The sequence below is a fragment of the Phyllostomus hastatus genome, unplaced genomic scaffold, assembly GCF_019186645.2.
Source record: "Phyllostomus hastatus isolate PE091 unplaced genomic scaffold, TTU_PhHast_1.1 phas_contig_283, whole genome shotgun sequence".
Lineage (NCBI taxonomy): Eukaryota > Metazoa > Chordata > Mammalia > Chiroptera > Phyllostomidae > Phyllostomus > Phyllostomus hastatus.
This window is the reverse complement of record NW_025333833.1, coordinates 9,303,561-9,318,425: the sequence shown is the minus strand read 5'-3', so window position 1 is coordinate 9,318,425 and position 14,865 is coordinate 9,303,561. Positions and strand designations below refer to the sequence as shown.

The window sequence follows — 14,865 nt, the reverse complement described above, 5'->3', positions numbered from 1 at the left end:
GGTAGTAATGGGAATGCAAAGGAAGTTATAAAGTTTGCTGAGTAAAAACACGGAATCTTTAAATTCAACTGTTTAGAATGCCAATTTTGGGAGCAGGTACTAAGTTGATGGTAGAGGGATAGGGGAAACAAAAATGGAACAACTTTATCCAGTTAAGACTTAATCCTTATTCTTTAGTTTCTTAGGATCTAGCAAGGATGAGAGACTAATAGACAGCTAACATACAGTGTTAAGCACTAATGCAAAAATGAATCAAGTTCAGGCCCTGGCTGGGTAGCTCAGTTAGAGAATTGTCTGAAAAGCCAAGGCTGTGGGTTCAATCTATGGCCAGGGCACATAAATGCAGCAACCAATGAAGGTATATATAAGTAAGTGGAACAACAAATTAATGTTTTCCTCTCTGTCTCTCCTTTCTCTCTCTCTCTCTCATCAATAAATAATTTTTAAATGGTAAATAAAGTTCAATAGGGTGTAGACAAGGGGAAAAAAACTCGGCCAGCTATGGCAAGTGACTTTTGAGCTACATCTTCAAGGTCTTCAAGGTCAGGTAAGTAATTTGGAGTTTTCCAGGTAGCTAACAGAGAATCATGAGACATAAAAAGGAAGGAGAAGAAATGCCATGCTTTTAAGCATAAAGTAACTGAATTATGTTAAAACTATTAGCAGAAATGGGGAAGCTAAGCACAGGTAGAGAGAAAGTAGAGGCAATAGGTTAGCTATCACAAGTCAAAGAATTTTATATTAAAAGAAAGGAGAGAAACACGTGCATGGTAACAAGGTTTAGTAATATATTAGTTTATGTGTGGTTTCTCTTTAATATTGGGTCACTTGTGTAGAGCTAGAAGGAAGCTCAGGGAAAGGTAAAAATTGAAGACATGAAGCCGGCAGGGTATGCCTGACAACAATAATAGGACTGATGAGACCGGGAGAGTGCATCTACTTATAGGTATTCAAATTCAAAAACTTTATTTCTGGTTAAAATTTGAAATGTGTTGACAACCTTAATCAAATCACAGGAAACATTTCACTTACTAGGAGGTAGTATATAGGGTGAGTAAAAACACAGGCTTCTGGAATCAATGCTTAAGTTGAAATCTACCTCTACCACTAACATTTTGATATTTGAAAAAGTTAATTAAATTCTAGGTCTCTTCTGTAAAACAGGAATAACAGCACCTAACTCAAAATATTTTACAAGGATTAAATAAGATAACATGAGCAAAGTACTTAGATCAGTGCCTGGAACCTAACAAGCAGTCAATAAATTTTAGGTATTTTTATTGTGTTACTAGAGGGGGAGAATCATGTGTATTAAACCAAAACTGGTGTGTGATTCAATTTTTATTTGTGCAGTCTCAAAGAATGTCAAAATCTTTGTCTTTCCCAAATGGTATTTTAAAGATTAATTTATAACCAAGTAATCTCAAAGTCACTGTAACTTGCTTCCACAAATAGTTTTTTAAAATTTATTGCAAACAATATTATTACAGCAAAAAAAATTTTTTTTACAAAAATTTAAAGTAAAATCACCAAATTCAAGATTTAATCATCAATTTGATATTAAATCAAACCCCTTCCTTATTCATAAGTTCACATGCATCCCCAAACATAATTTTGAGGGATAAGATGAATAAACTGGTATGAGTCACGCGAAAAAATTTTGAATGCAGCAATGGATACAGAAGTGCCTTTTCAAAATTATTCACCACAAATACTTCAAAATACTGATTTCTGGTTCATTCATCCAACAAACTTGTGTTGCGTGTTTAGTTCAGAGCCAGAGTGTTTACGACTGCAAGTGACCCCCAGGAGAAACTGACATTTACTTGGGTCACTAAAAGACAGCCAGAGATTGCACAACAGCAGATACAGCAAGTATGGGTGCAACCATGCTTAAGTATCCATCAGACAATATAAACCAATGTCTAAGTAAACCTCTTTCTCACACAGGTCCACAAAATCAATTGAGCACAGACCACTCTGCTGAATTTCACGGAAAGGATGACCCTGATCAGCTTTCATTCTCCCCTTTGTACCTTGCAAGAGGCTGTGGAGGTTCTGACAGAGACATGTCACTGCTGGAAGACGCACTTGGGGGACGCTCCTGCACTTTGTTTTCTTTGTCAGATTCTCCAGATGGCTGATACCCTGGTCTGGTCTAGGAGAAACGGACATCACATTTATCTGACTCCCACCACAAAGATGTATTCAGGGTGTACACGGGACAAATAATTAAGTCGTTTCACTTTTACAAAGATCATGAAATGCAGGGGCTTTTTTCCCCTGTCAAATAAAACCAATTCAAACTTAGTTTGTCTTAAAAACAGCCATTACAATTAACAACAAAATTACACCTGAAATCCAACAAGGGCATCTGATACTAACTGCATAACCTGGAGAATGTAATGCTCTTTCTAAACCTCTGTTTTCACCAGGTAGGTAGAGATACTAGCAGTGCCTACACCTCCTCAGGATTATGAAAGTTCACTAAGCTTAAGTCTGGAGTATGTAGCTCATGGTACACAATGTTACCCTTAGTATTCTTAAAAACATCAGCAATGCTCACAAAATCATCCCAATGAACTAGGATATTCTCTCATTTCAGCACAGATCACAAAACTGGGCTTTTCATTATCATATTCTAACTTCATTTGCTCAGTATACAACGAAAACTGGGCAGGGATATAACTAAGAGCAGTGATGAGACCAACTGAAATTAGTAACAGAAAAATAGTAAAACTCTAATCCAATATTTATGTTAGATCACATTTATCAAATAACTTTTCATATACTCTATTTTGCCATGTATAATGCACACATTTTTACCCAAATTTTTGAGGGAAAAATAAGGATGCACATTATACATGGGTAGTACTAATTATGCACCTATATAAATGTTTTTAATTCTTTTATTTATGCTTATGCATTAAAAATGTAACTCTAGAAAGCAATGATATCCGTATGCAAAATAATACCCTGGAATATGATAATTTGCTTTGTTGACTTTATGACAAACTTGCAATTAAAGCAGTTTGTAAAACAAGTTATCTCAATATAAATAAGTAATTGAATTAAAAATTAAAACAAAAGATTTTTTTCCCTGAAAATTTGGGCCAAAAATGTGGGTGTGCATTATACACAGGAGTGCATTATACATGGCAAAATACAGTATACACATTTCATGAAAGGTCTTCATTATTACAAATACTATCTGAGCATATGTGTGAATATTAGGAATGGTTGGTAATTTTTAAACAGTATAGCAAATAAACTTTTCCTGACGATAAATCACTTCCCTTTGTATTTCTGCCACTACGATTACCTGTGTTTCCTGCATAACACGATGTGTCGGCTCCTCGAGCAACGTTTTTTCCAGGAGCAATTTGGAGTAAGTTTCCTGCAGTCGCCTGGTTGCTGATGGCTCAGGAGGAGGCACATTTTTTATTTTAGTAAAGGCTTCTTTCTGTTTCCGGTAGAGCTCCTGTAATCGTTTGTTCTTCTGCTCAGTGGCCTCTTTTTGAGCCTTCTTCTCTTCGTTTTGCTTCCTCTTCCTTTCCTCCTGCTGTCTAACAATGTACTGCCGTACCTCATCTGTGTCATAGTGGCGCTTTTTAGAAATAACAGGAGGATCTTCGTTAGCAGTGATTTTGTCAGGTTTTCTTTTTACTGGGCTATGACTCCTCGGGGCCTGTACTGCTGCTGACGACTTCTGACTCTGTAACTCTCTGGTCTCTTGTCTTGAAGCCTGAGCTGCCGACTCAAGCTGCAGGTCATCAAGAATTCCACGAATTTCAACAGGTAAAAAGTCCTTATTTAAGGCAATATCTTCCTCCTGTTTATTATCTGGAAGAGGCGGGGCTAATTTCTTTATATTATTTTCAGACCGTGCTCTACTTCTTGAACGCTCTGAGTTTCGTGGAAGATGTCTATGTGAAATATCCAATCTGGGATCAGATTCTGCTCTTCCAATATGACCCCCTGCGAAGAATGAACTGTTAGTGATGTGTTAAAATTCTGTATTCTTTCCTAAAATTTATTGTATTCAGGAGAAAATTAGGGAATTTCACTTTATCTTAAACTTTAATTCAAATATCATAGGAAGTCTTCTGAAGAATATGACAGAAGGAAACAGAAACATCTGTTTTATAGCAGGAGAAGAATTTCTACATTCTGAAACACGATGCTTCCTTGGCATTTAAACAAAATGCATCTTTTAATATTCTGAAATAAGGAGAGATATTATTGTTGACATATTTAACTATTAGCAAGGAAATACCATCAATAGTTCTCTCTCATGTACTTATTTAATGTTACTCTCCCTCCCAAACCCCCAAAAAGTTTGATAAAAAAACAACAATGTTAAGCTGCCACAACTCTCCAATGAATGACAGAAGGAAAAAATATTTAGGAAAACAATCATTTATCATCTAGACATTTGTTGATATGGCTTAATTTTAGACTGAGAATGCACATGAGTTTACAAGCTAAACAAAAGTGAAGAGGAGCACATACAAAGTTTATGTTGACTTATGTATATAAAATTATAGTTGCAATTGCATTTCTTACTGAATCCACTCCAGAAGTTCAAATTAATGCAATACTGTTGCTGAAAAAAGAAAGCTGGCCTGTAGGTATTTATATTTCCTTTCCCAAAATTAGTATTCATGAAAAAGTAACTACTTATTGCAAATAGCATTCAAGACATTTCAAAAAGAGAAAGTAATAGACTCGAAGGTCAAACTAATCCTAGATCAAATTTTGCCACCCACTGTCTACATACTCAATTCTTCCTCAGGGATTACTTCCTAACCTGCCAAATTAAAAAAAAAAAATTAACTTTGTGGGTGTGTGCCTGTGTTTGTGTACATAGGGATGAGAGAGGTCAGATGTGATTCTCTTAAGGTCCCTAAAAGTCTAATAATATTTGGTTAAATGATGCTTTGCTATTCACAAAGACAGAATATGTAATTAACATAAGAAACAATTCTTTTTTTCAGGATAAATATTTTAATGAAATATTTAAAAAGAAAGATTAATGTCACAACTTACGATGAAAAAAATCAGGATTTTATATAAAGGCAGGATCAGAGATTACAGTGAGCAGAGAACACAGCTCCCAGACCAGTGATAAGATTTAGTTATCAAACCACATGACTGCAGTTTGCATACAATTTAGAGGTTTCCACCATACTTAGAATTCACTCAATTTTAAGCTCTTAAGCAATCACTGGGGTTTAATATCTTTTCTTAAATATTCTTCATAAAGATCACCATAACACCTCTGTGTAGAAATTATCCAGACAAGCCCAGTAGAGTATCTTTTTTTCTAGACTACATTCACAATTGTATATAGAAAGACACAAAGCATTCCCAAAAGAGTATTTTCACCCTAAGTACTTACACAAGCAACTTTTCATTGTTTTTCTCAATTTTAATTACTAAGATAATGTAATAATTTGATTACTTACCAGATTTAGTAGTTCTTTCTCTTCCACTTCTGTCACTTGATGCTGTTCTTCGCTCTCTTTGCTCCATTTTGGGTGCAGGTCCCAGAATCTTCTTCACTAATTTTTGTCCATCTCGCCAAGAAGACGTACTGATCAGACGACTGCCACCTGAAACACACGCACACACATACTGCACTGAATCTGAAACATAAGTTCTAGCTCTGAGAATTACATGCCTACTCAGGCACACAGGGTTTCTAGTAATCTTATGCTTATCTTATGCCAACATTAAAGGGTTTACAATCAACTTTTATTTTTAACCCTAAGTCTCCAAACTCAATGAACAGTTTGCTTAAATCTTGATTTATCCATATACCTCAAATAACTGTAAAATGCTTTGAAAGTACAAATATTAATAATGATAACTGAAACCTCAAAAATTAGGTCACTGAATCCAACAATTTTGGCACAGAACAAAAATATGTCAACTACATTAAGTGTTTGGTTTATCAATACTAGCATGGTTTCTGGCACAAAGTAAAATGAGCATCTGCCAAACAAACAAATGACTTGACCTAAGTGCAGGAAAAAAACTGAGAAAATATATAATATATAACAAACAGTTAACCGTGACTACCTTTGGAGGGGATGATATTACAGAAAAATTACACATTAAATTTTACAAATACATACCAAACTACACGCTTTTTTATACATAAAATAATGATATTTAAAAATAAACACTATCAACATTTCAGCTGTCCTAATTATAAAATTTTATAAAAATAAAAGAATGTTCAAATAAATATAACTGTTTACCAGGAGGAAATCTTTTCCTTTACTATTTTCATATTGTAAAAAATTTAAAATTAGACCATCACCTTAAAACAGACAGTAACTTAAAAAAAAGATATAAAAGATTGTTCAGAAAACAGAAAACATAAAAAATATATATATATACTTAAATGCAAAGTAATAGAAGAAATGGAATATGATCTCACCTTTCAGTGGAACCTAATCAACAAACAAACAAGCAAAAAAAGAACCAGAGAGACATGAAAATAAAGAACGAACTGACGGTGACCAGAGGAGGGGAGGATAACGGGGAAAGAAGAGGGAGGGGCAAGCACAGGAACATGTGCAAAGGGCCCAGGGACAAGAACGATGGGGTAGGGACTGTCTTTGGGAAAGGGGGTTGGACGGGGCAGGGAGGAGCAATGGGAAGAAAATGGGAACAACATTTTAAAAATTTGAATAAAAATAATAAAGTAGTATTTTATTTATTTATTTATTTATTTATTTATTTATTTATTTATATTTTAGCTTATTGATTTTTAGGGAGAGGGAAGGGAGAAACACCAATTTGTTGCTCTATTTATTTATGCATTCATTGGTTGATTTTTTTTTAAGATTTTATTTATTTATTTTTTAGAGAGAGGGGAAGGGAAGGAGAAAGAGAGGGAGAGAAATATTAGTGTGTAGTTGCCTCTTGCACAGCCCCTACTGGGGACCTGGCCTGCAACCCAGGAACGTACCCTGACTGGGAATTGAACTGGTGACCCTTTGGTTCGCAGAATAAAGTATTTTAAATCTAATTAAATTTGAAAAAATAGATTTTTACATTGATTGTCAATGCTGGTAAAATTATAATAAAATCATTCTACTTATGCATTGATTGTTGAAACATAAGTGGGTATAGTTTCTTTATTTTAAAATAAACGTAGTATTACATGTCAGGAATCCCAAAAGTGCTCACCTTGCTCAAAACATCCAAGACACAGCACTGTATTAATAGAAGTAATACAAAATTAAAACCAAAAATGTTCACTGTATCATTTTTAATATCAGAAGTAACCTAAATGTTAAAGAATGATAAATGGTTAATTAAACTAGTTATGTTCCCAACAGACAGAGTATTGTGTGGTCATTTCAAACAACAATTTCCATAAGAAATAACAAATGTTCTGTGGAAATTTTCTAAGAGAAAAAGTTATAATTGTATGTATATAATGATTATATTTATATACTATTATTTTAAAATCACTATAAGGAAGTACACAATATAATACTAATACTTTAAGTAAGAGTAGTGGTTTTTTGTGTTTTCTCCTATTTTTCAAGCTTTTGGTCATGGTATTTTAACTGTATTTATAATAAAAGACATTGCATTTAGAGTTTCTTTAAACAGGACTTTTAATTTAAAAGTTTAAATGAAAGTATTGTTTTAATGAATATATCTATTATAGAGAAACATGAATTATAAATGTGTGCTATTTATTTTAGCAAAGAAATATTTTTCACCTTGTTATTAACCTTAAACAGTCTATCTAAAACATTTAAAAGGTTTGAAGCCTATTGCTCAATCTATAAAAAAAACTTTATGTTCTTAAGCAAAATGAGAAAACAGGCCTCTCTTCAATTTCAGCTTAATCTTCTGAATCAAAAGCAAGCAACCATGAATATAGTGGGCAGTTATTTATAAATGCTGGCTTCTGAATCTGCTGGGTGGTTATTTCTAAATTCTGGCTTTCTAGAATAGTCTCATGCAGTCATTGGTAGAAAAAGAGGACTTTCACTATAAATGAACTATTAATACAGTTTTTGCACATTTAATGATGCTCTGTCTCAGTCGTCACCCCAGTGCACAAATGGAAATTCGCTCACCACAAACTGGACAAATACATTCCAAGTCACAGTGGTTCCAGTGTTTCATTTCAAACTATGCTCCTGACAACAGTATTACATAGTATTTCATGAAAAAATAACATGGATTATTTTTTAACATAAGAATTAGTGTTTACATTCAGATGATTCATGCTCCTATAAAGTTTTATTTTTTATCTGTGTACAGTGTGGGTCATTTTCTTATGACAGCTAAAGTTAACAGTGGGTGTCACAAAATACGTTATCTGCCACTGTGGTAACTAGTCTATGGCCAGAAAAACAAGTGCCTGGTCAAAAGCCAGAGTTCCACCACCCCTGCTCTGTTTCCACAGACCCTGCACATCCCCTGTCACACACTCATCATCCTTCATTCTAGCTCTGAATCCACTGTTTTCCTGACGAAATCATAAACTCCAGAAAGGCAGGGGCTCTGTGCATCTTGCTTACCAATTTTCTAAGCTTAGTACAGCACAATGCCTCACATATAGCAAGTGCTCAAAAATATCTGCATCATGAATGCATGTATGAATGATTGATTAAAAATGTCTCCAAGCTGAAAGTGACAAGTCCCCAATTTTCTTCACTCTCTTGGCCCAAATTACTCAATGACGTGAATATTGCATACTAAATAGCCACTTTCAGTATAGCCAGAAATAATCATTATTATTATTAATGAATCAATCCTAACATTTGACTGCTTACCATATGCCAGGTGCTACGCTGGGTGCTTTAGGTATTAATTCGGTTCTCACAACAACCCCATGGGAAGCACTACTGCCTTCCCTTTTGCACATGGGAAAAATGAAGGGTACTAACACCACTCATTTACCAAAGGAACAAAGCTAGGTTACAAATCTGGGCAACCTGGATTGAGCCTGAAATGTTGGTCACTATGGAACTAGCGAATTCTCTTTTTCTTTCCCAGTCTTGACCTGTTCAGAGTCCAGCCTGACCACTACAGGCCTGGATTGCCACACTTTCCTTAGTGACATTCATAAGCAATCCCTTTGTATACAAAAGTTCACTATATAAAAATCATTACCTTTAACCTGATTGATTTCTATGAAGAGTGATAGAAAAAAACTGGGGGGTGATAGATATAATCAGTATCATGGTGAACATACGGCTTCATGGGTATATACATATACGAAAACTTATCAAACTATATGTTCTAACTACATATAAATTATGATATGTCAATTAAATACACATACACAAAATAATGACACACAAACTGTATTCCATTTTCATATGTGCCAAACAATGAGAACATCTAGGTAACAGACACTTATTTCCACGTACATGCCAGTTCAGTAATACTTAACTTTAGGGTGTACACGGTATGGAAAAAACTAACCTGTTTTGCATTCTGGACTTGAAAATTGTGCTACCTTTTGGACTTTTCGTACTGGCTTGACCGCTTTCTTCTCTTTACTTTTTTCAGCAGGTTTCTCTTTCACAGAGATATCATCTGAAAGGCAGAAACAGCAAATATTACGATGATTCCTACCCACTCACTCATCCTGCCCCCAGGATGAAAAATCAGCATAAAGTATATGATTCAGGTAGAGAGAAAGAAACCTTCACTAAGGCTATTTCTATGACCCATAAGCTACCAATGCCAACTCCTCTTATGAAAAGGTCTAAAGATTACTACTACTCTGCCGTTAGGTTCCAATTCTTTCTGTTTATTTACTCTCCCCCCCACCCCACCCGCCGAAAACACTGGAGAAATTTAACTCGTTTTCACAAACTGAAAGAAAGTGCAACTAATGCTTTCCAACCCAGGATCCACAGTATTTATAGAATCTCAGAGGTAGGCACTTTCTCAGATTCCAACTTCATTTAAAAATTCCTACATAACTGGGATATTTGTGAACTTCTAAAATAAAACTTCGTAAAATACTCAATGTAATATTCCTAAATTAGGCCCTTTTATGGTTATGCTAGTGAAATATGTGAAGGTATTTCATATATAAATTACTAATTTTTTTCAATTCTAATAAAGGAATATATAAAGGGGTAGGTTTACATAATACAAATAAATAATAAATAAACAATACAGGAATAAACTGTTTCATGTACTCACTACTGTAAACCTACTTTTGTCCACCCCTGTGTGTGTGAGTTACGTTAACCTCCATTACAGATCCACATAAACATACTTTAAAATACATAGAGCACTGCATTCTGGGCAAGTGGAAGGAAGTATGAGTCAAGGCTCTAAGGCAAGACCATACCTAGTGTCTATGGAACAGCAGGAGGCCACTGTGCAAGAGGCAAAGAGGAAAGCTGTAATAGCCAGGGTCAGAGACATATCTGAGGGCCAGACCACGTAGGGCTTTATAGGTCATTATAAGAACTTGGAGTTTTATTCAAGAATGAGATGGAAAGTTTTTGGGAGATTTTGAGCAAAGGAGCGATGTAATATCAATTAAATATTAACAAGCCTCCTCTAACACCTGCGAAGAGAACAAACTCAGATGAAACACAGAAGGAGGGAGACCAGTTAGAAGGCTACTGCAGTAATCTGGACAAGGGCCTGATGGTGGCTCAGACCTAGGTGACAGTGACAGAGGCAGGCTAAGTAGTGGTTTTATTTTAGATGTATTTCAGGCAATATTAGAAATAAGGCATAAGGAAAACATGGGGGTCAAGAGGCCAGAATAATTAGAATAGATTACCTGAGATGGAGAGACTACCAGAGGAGTAGGCTTAAGGGGTGTATGTACAGCAACCCCATCTAGTTAGTCGGCTACCTTTCAGCTACATTAAGCTTAAGAAACCTATTATACATCCAAAGGGAGATCTGGAGTTAGCAGCTGGATATAAGAGCCTGAGTTCAGAGGCAAAGTCTGGACCAGAGGCATAAATTTGGGAATCAACAACAAATATTTAAAGCTCTGAGATGAGATAAGCTTGTCTTATGTGTATGTAGATAATTAAAAGCCCTTCCCCTGCCAAAAAAAAGAAAAAAAAGAAAGAAAGCAGGAGGGGGAGGAAGAGGAAGAGAGAGGAGGAGAGGGGGACAGATCCATGTACTGAGAATGGGACGTGCCAATATTTAGAGGTCAAGGTATCGATTGGGAAAAAAACTGAAAACGAGCAACTTAGACTTAGGAGGAAAACCAAACACTCATGGTGGTATCCTGAATGTCAAGTAAAGAGTTTCAATCTTGTCCAGTATTCCTGAGAGATGACAAATCAGAATTAAACACTGGTTTTAGCAACATGGAAGTCACTGATAATCTTAACAGCAGTTCACAGAGAAGTAGGAGCAAACACCTAAGAGAAAGGACCTAAGAGTGACAGGGAGGAGAAAAATTAGAGACAGTGAGTACAGGGAAACTTTTGGAAGTTTTACTGAAAATAGGAGATGAGAAGGGCAGTCGTTGAAGACAGCAGGGTCAAGAGAGGGGTCCTTGTATGATGGCTGAAACGGCGGCATGTTATCAAACAGTGTGTTGACAAAATGACCTTGTAGAGAGAGAGCATTTGATGATGTAAAAGGAAGGAAACATGCTCAAGTTGTGTTCTTAAAGACACAAGAGCACATGGACCTTACAACACAAGCGGATGAACTGGTCTTCGCCATGAGCACAGAGTTCATCATCTACCATAACACGAGTGTAACAGACAAACCTCTTTCAGACTTCTTTGACATACAGCATTCTACTTGTCTATAATGATACTGTCCTATGAGGTATATTGTTATTACCCCTATTTTTCAGATGAGAAAACCAAGGAAGAGAGGTTATCTAACACAGGTAGTGTACAGAGCTAATTAAGTGACAGAGCCCAATTTGAACCCTTCTAAGCTAATTCCCAAACCTTTACTGTTAACTAAATACAGTTTTCCAATTAACAGTGGAAAAAGTAGACTAAACACTTAATGCCACAAAATTTATTAGTAGAATCTCCATGGGGGCTTCCTAGAAAAATCTCAGGCTTTACGGTCAGAGTTGGCTTTGAATACTGGCTTCAATTCTTAACTGCTCTATGCAACCTTGGGAAAATTACTCTTTGAGTCTCTCTTTCCTCAACTGTAAAAAATACAGAATACTAAATACCCAACATCTTGTCCAAAATCATACTAGATGTTCAATACATAGTAGCATTTTGAGTATGACCTTATTTCCTTCTTCTAATTTTCCAGAAGTTCCTCATATTTCCAATTCTCTAACATTATTCCCTTCCTAAAAGGTTCCTTTTTCTTTTTGCATTTTGCCCTTATATTAGTATCTTATCTGCTGCCTGTGAAATTACTGACCATTTCAAACATCTAAGGGGTCTGGTAAAAATGAACTTCAACTAGACTGCTATATTTTCTTCAAATCAGACAGGCCCCACTCTGAAAGCCCTTCAGTTTAAAAATAGCCTTGTTTCTGTCTCATCAGCCATGTGTGCTAATTTTAACCCTGGAGCAGAGCCTAGAAGCTAAGGGAGCCTTATGACAGACCAAAAACCACCACTACTTTAGTATACCATGTAGTTAGAAAAGGGAAATATCTTTAGCTTGGTGGCCATTTTATGTTTAAATATTTTAAGTTAGATAGCATGCATGATGAAACACTCAAACCCTTAGAAAGCTCTCCTCTCACCTGCAAAGTGAAGTGCTAAGTCTCGATACAGTTCTCTGCTCATGTTTTGAAACTCGGCCTCTTGCCACACTTTGCCATCGGGTGTTCGAATCCTGGTCTCTGAAGGATTGAAACCTAATACATACCAAAAGTACAGAACATTCTTATCAAAGCTGCCTTATAAGTATTGTTTGTTATACTCTTTTTTAAATGAGATACAATCAACAAAGTATAAAGTTCGCTCTTTTAAAGTGTACAACTCAGTGGTTTGCAGTATATTTACAAAGTTATACAACTATCACCATCTAGTTCCAGAGCATTTCATCCCCCTGAGAAGAAACCCTGTACACATTAGCTGTCACTCCCCACGCTACCATCTCTATTCTCTGGCAACTGCTAATCTTTCTGTCTTTACAGATTTGCCTATTCTGGACATTTCATGTAAACAGAATCATACTATACATGACCTTTTGTGTCTGGCTTCTTCACTTAGTATGATGTTTCCAGTGTTCATCCACCGTATAACATGTATCAAAGCTTTATTCCTTTTTATTGTAGAATGATATTCCATTGTACCGGTGTACAAACATTTGTGATCTATTCATCAGCTGATGAACATTTGGGGGTATTTATTTTTTGGCTATTATTAATAATGCTGCTATGAACATTTGTGTACAAGTTTTCGTGTGGACATATGTTTTCAATTCCCTTGGGTACTATACCTAGGAGTGGAATAGCTGGGTCATATGGTAACTCTGTTTAACTTTTTGAGGAGTTGCCAAAATGTTTTCTAAAATAGTTGCACCATTTTACATTCTCCCCAGCAATATATGAGGGTTCCAATTTCTCCACATCCTCAACAACACTTGTCATTGTCTGTCTTTTTTATTACAGTCACCCTAGCAGGTATGAAATGGTATCTCAATTGTGGTTTTGATTTGCAGTTCCCTAGTAACTAATAAGGCTGGGCAGCTTTATAAGCTTTTAAGAGAGGAATGCATCATTAGCTACCACATAATGTGTTGACAAATACTATTTGGAAAAAGCAAGCTTCGGTGAGATAAAGCAATACATAGTACATTTGTTCAAAAAAGACTAAAAATGGAGAAACACTAAATTAAGTGATTAAAAATGCTAATCATAAATTATAAAGTTCAGAGATATAAACTATCTGTCTCAAGACTAAAAGAAAGACTATACTACTTATTCTCTTCTTTGAAGACAGGCATTAATTGCTAACATCTGTCTGATTTTGCCTATGGCTGAACTAATGGATCAGTTGCTGCCTACATAGGCAAAATGCACCCAAAGTGTGAAAAATGTATCTCTGAAACATACTTATCCAATTTCTCAAAAACCATTACACATGTGCTTTTTCCTAGTTCTGAATTCCTACTTCAAATTTATCACTACTCTTTAAGAAATACACTGAACCTGGAGTGTTACTTTACAAAACAATAAAACAATGAATAGGGATGTTACCCAGAACAGTGCAAAGATTTATAGTTTCAGATGGTTCAACTTACCGAAAACTTGGCAGCCAATAAATATTTGTAAAATTAAATCAATATAAAGAATAAGTTTGAACTGAAATTGATAAAAGCACTTTAGAGGTGTTAGATGAAATGTACTAGTAAGTTAATTTCATGTCTAATAGTAAATAATCTATTCAGCTCCTGGGCATAATAGCATAAACTTAATTTCACCTAACATTTGTGGCAAAGGGCACACAATTATACCTATATCTGTTTAAGAAAAAAACTTACAAACATAGTGTTCTGTCTGTTATAAACTAGTTTGTAGTAAGAAAGTGTAGCAATTACATGCAAGTCTCCTCTCTATCGAGACTTGTCTTCATCATCAACTGCCTCCCATCTCTCTACATTTAACACTATGATTCTTTCTCCTCTCCTCTTTAAGAACTGTTTATCTGCATGAGAGCCTTTCTTTATGTTTGCATCTTTACTTGTAAGTTAACTTCAAGAAGCTTTCAATGTCTGTATCAGTTTCTCTTTCCATCCTCCAGTCTTTATTTCCATTCTTTCTCCACTTTTTTTCTTACTAGTTGAATTGATTGAATAGAATAAAAAATTTACTGGGCACTTATGCCCAAGACATTATATTAGGCCCTGAAATAAAGTAAGGATGACTTATACAGGCTCTTAACATTCATG

The 14,865-nt window shown here is 35.4% G+C and overlaps 1 protein-coding gene across 4 annotated transcripts in view; it reads right to left on the bottom strand.

Annotated features, from left to right (window-relative positions):
* Window positions 1-14,865, bottom strand: part of CEP350 (centrosomal protein 350) — a 112,254-nt gene that overhangs the window by 72,201 nt on the left and 25,188 nt on the right. For 2 of the 4 annotated variants that reach the window (XM_045838708.1, XM_045838706.1), the window contains exons 7-12: window positions 12,713-12,826; window positions 9,469-9,582; window positions 7,204-7,230; window positions 5,469-5,615; window positions 3,323-3,978; window positions 2,037-2,158 (exon numbers count right to left, since the gene is read on the bottom strand). In XM_045838708.1, the coding sequence (XP_045694664.1) occupies window positions 2,037-2,158; window positions 3,323-3,978; window positions 5,469-5,615; window positions 7,204-7,230; window positions 9,469-9,582; window positions 12,713-12,826 (1,180 nt within the window). The remainder of the gene's footprint in view (window positions 1-2,036; window positions 2,159-3,322; window positions 3,979-5,468; window positions 5,616-7,203; window positions 7,231-9,468; window positions 9,583-12,712; window positions 12,827-14,865) is intronic. The other 2 variants (XM_045838707.1, XM_045838709.1) reach the window with 1 other exon arrangement.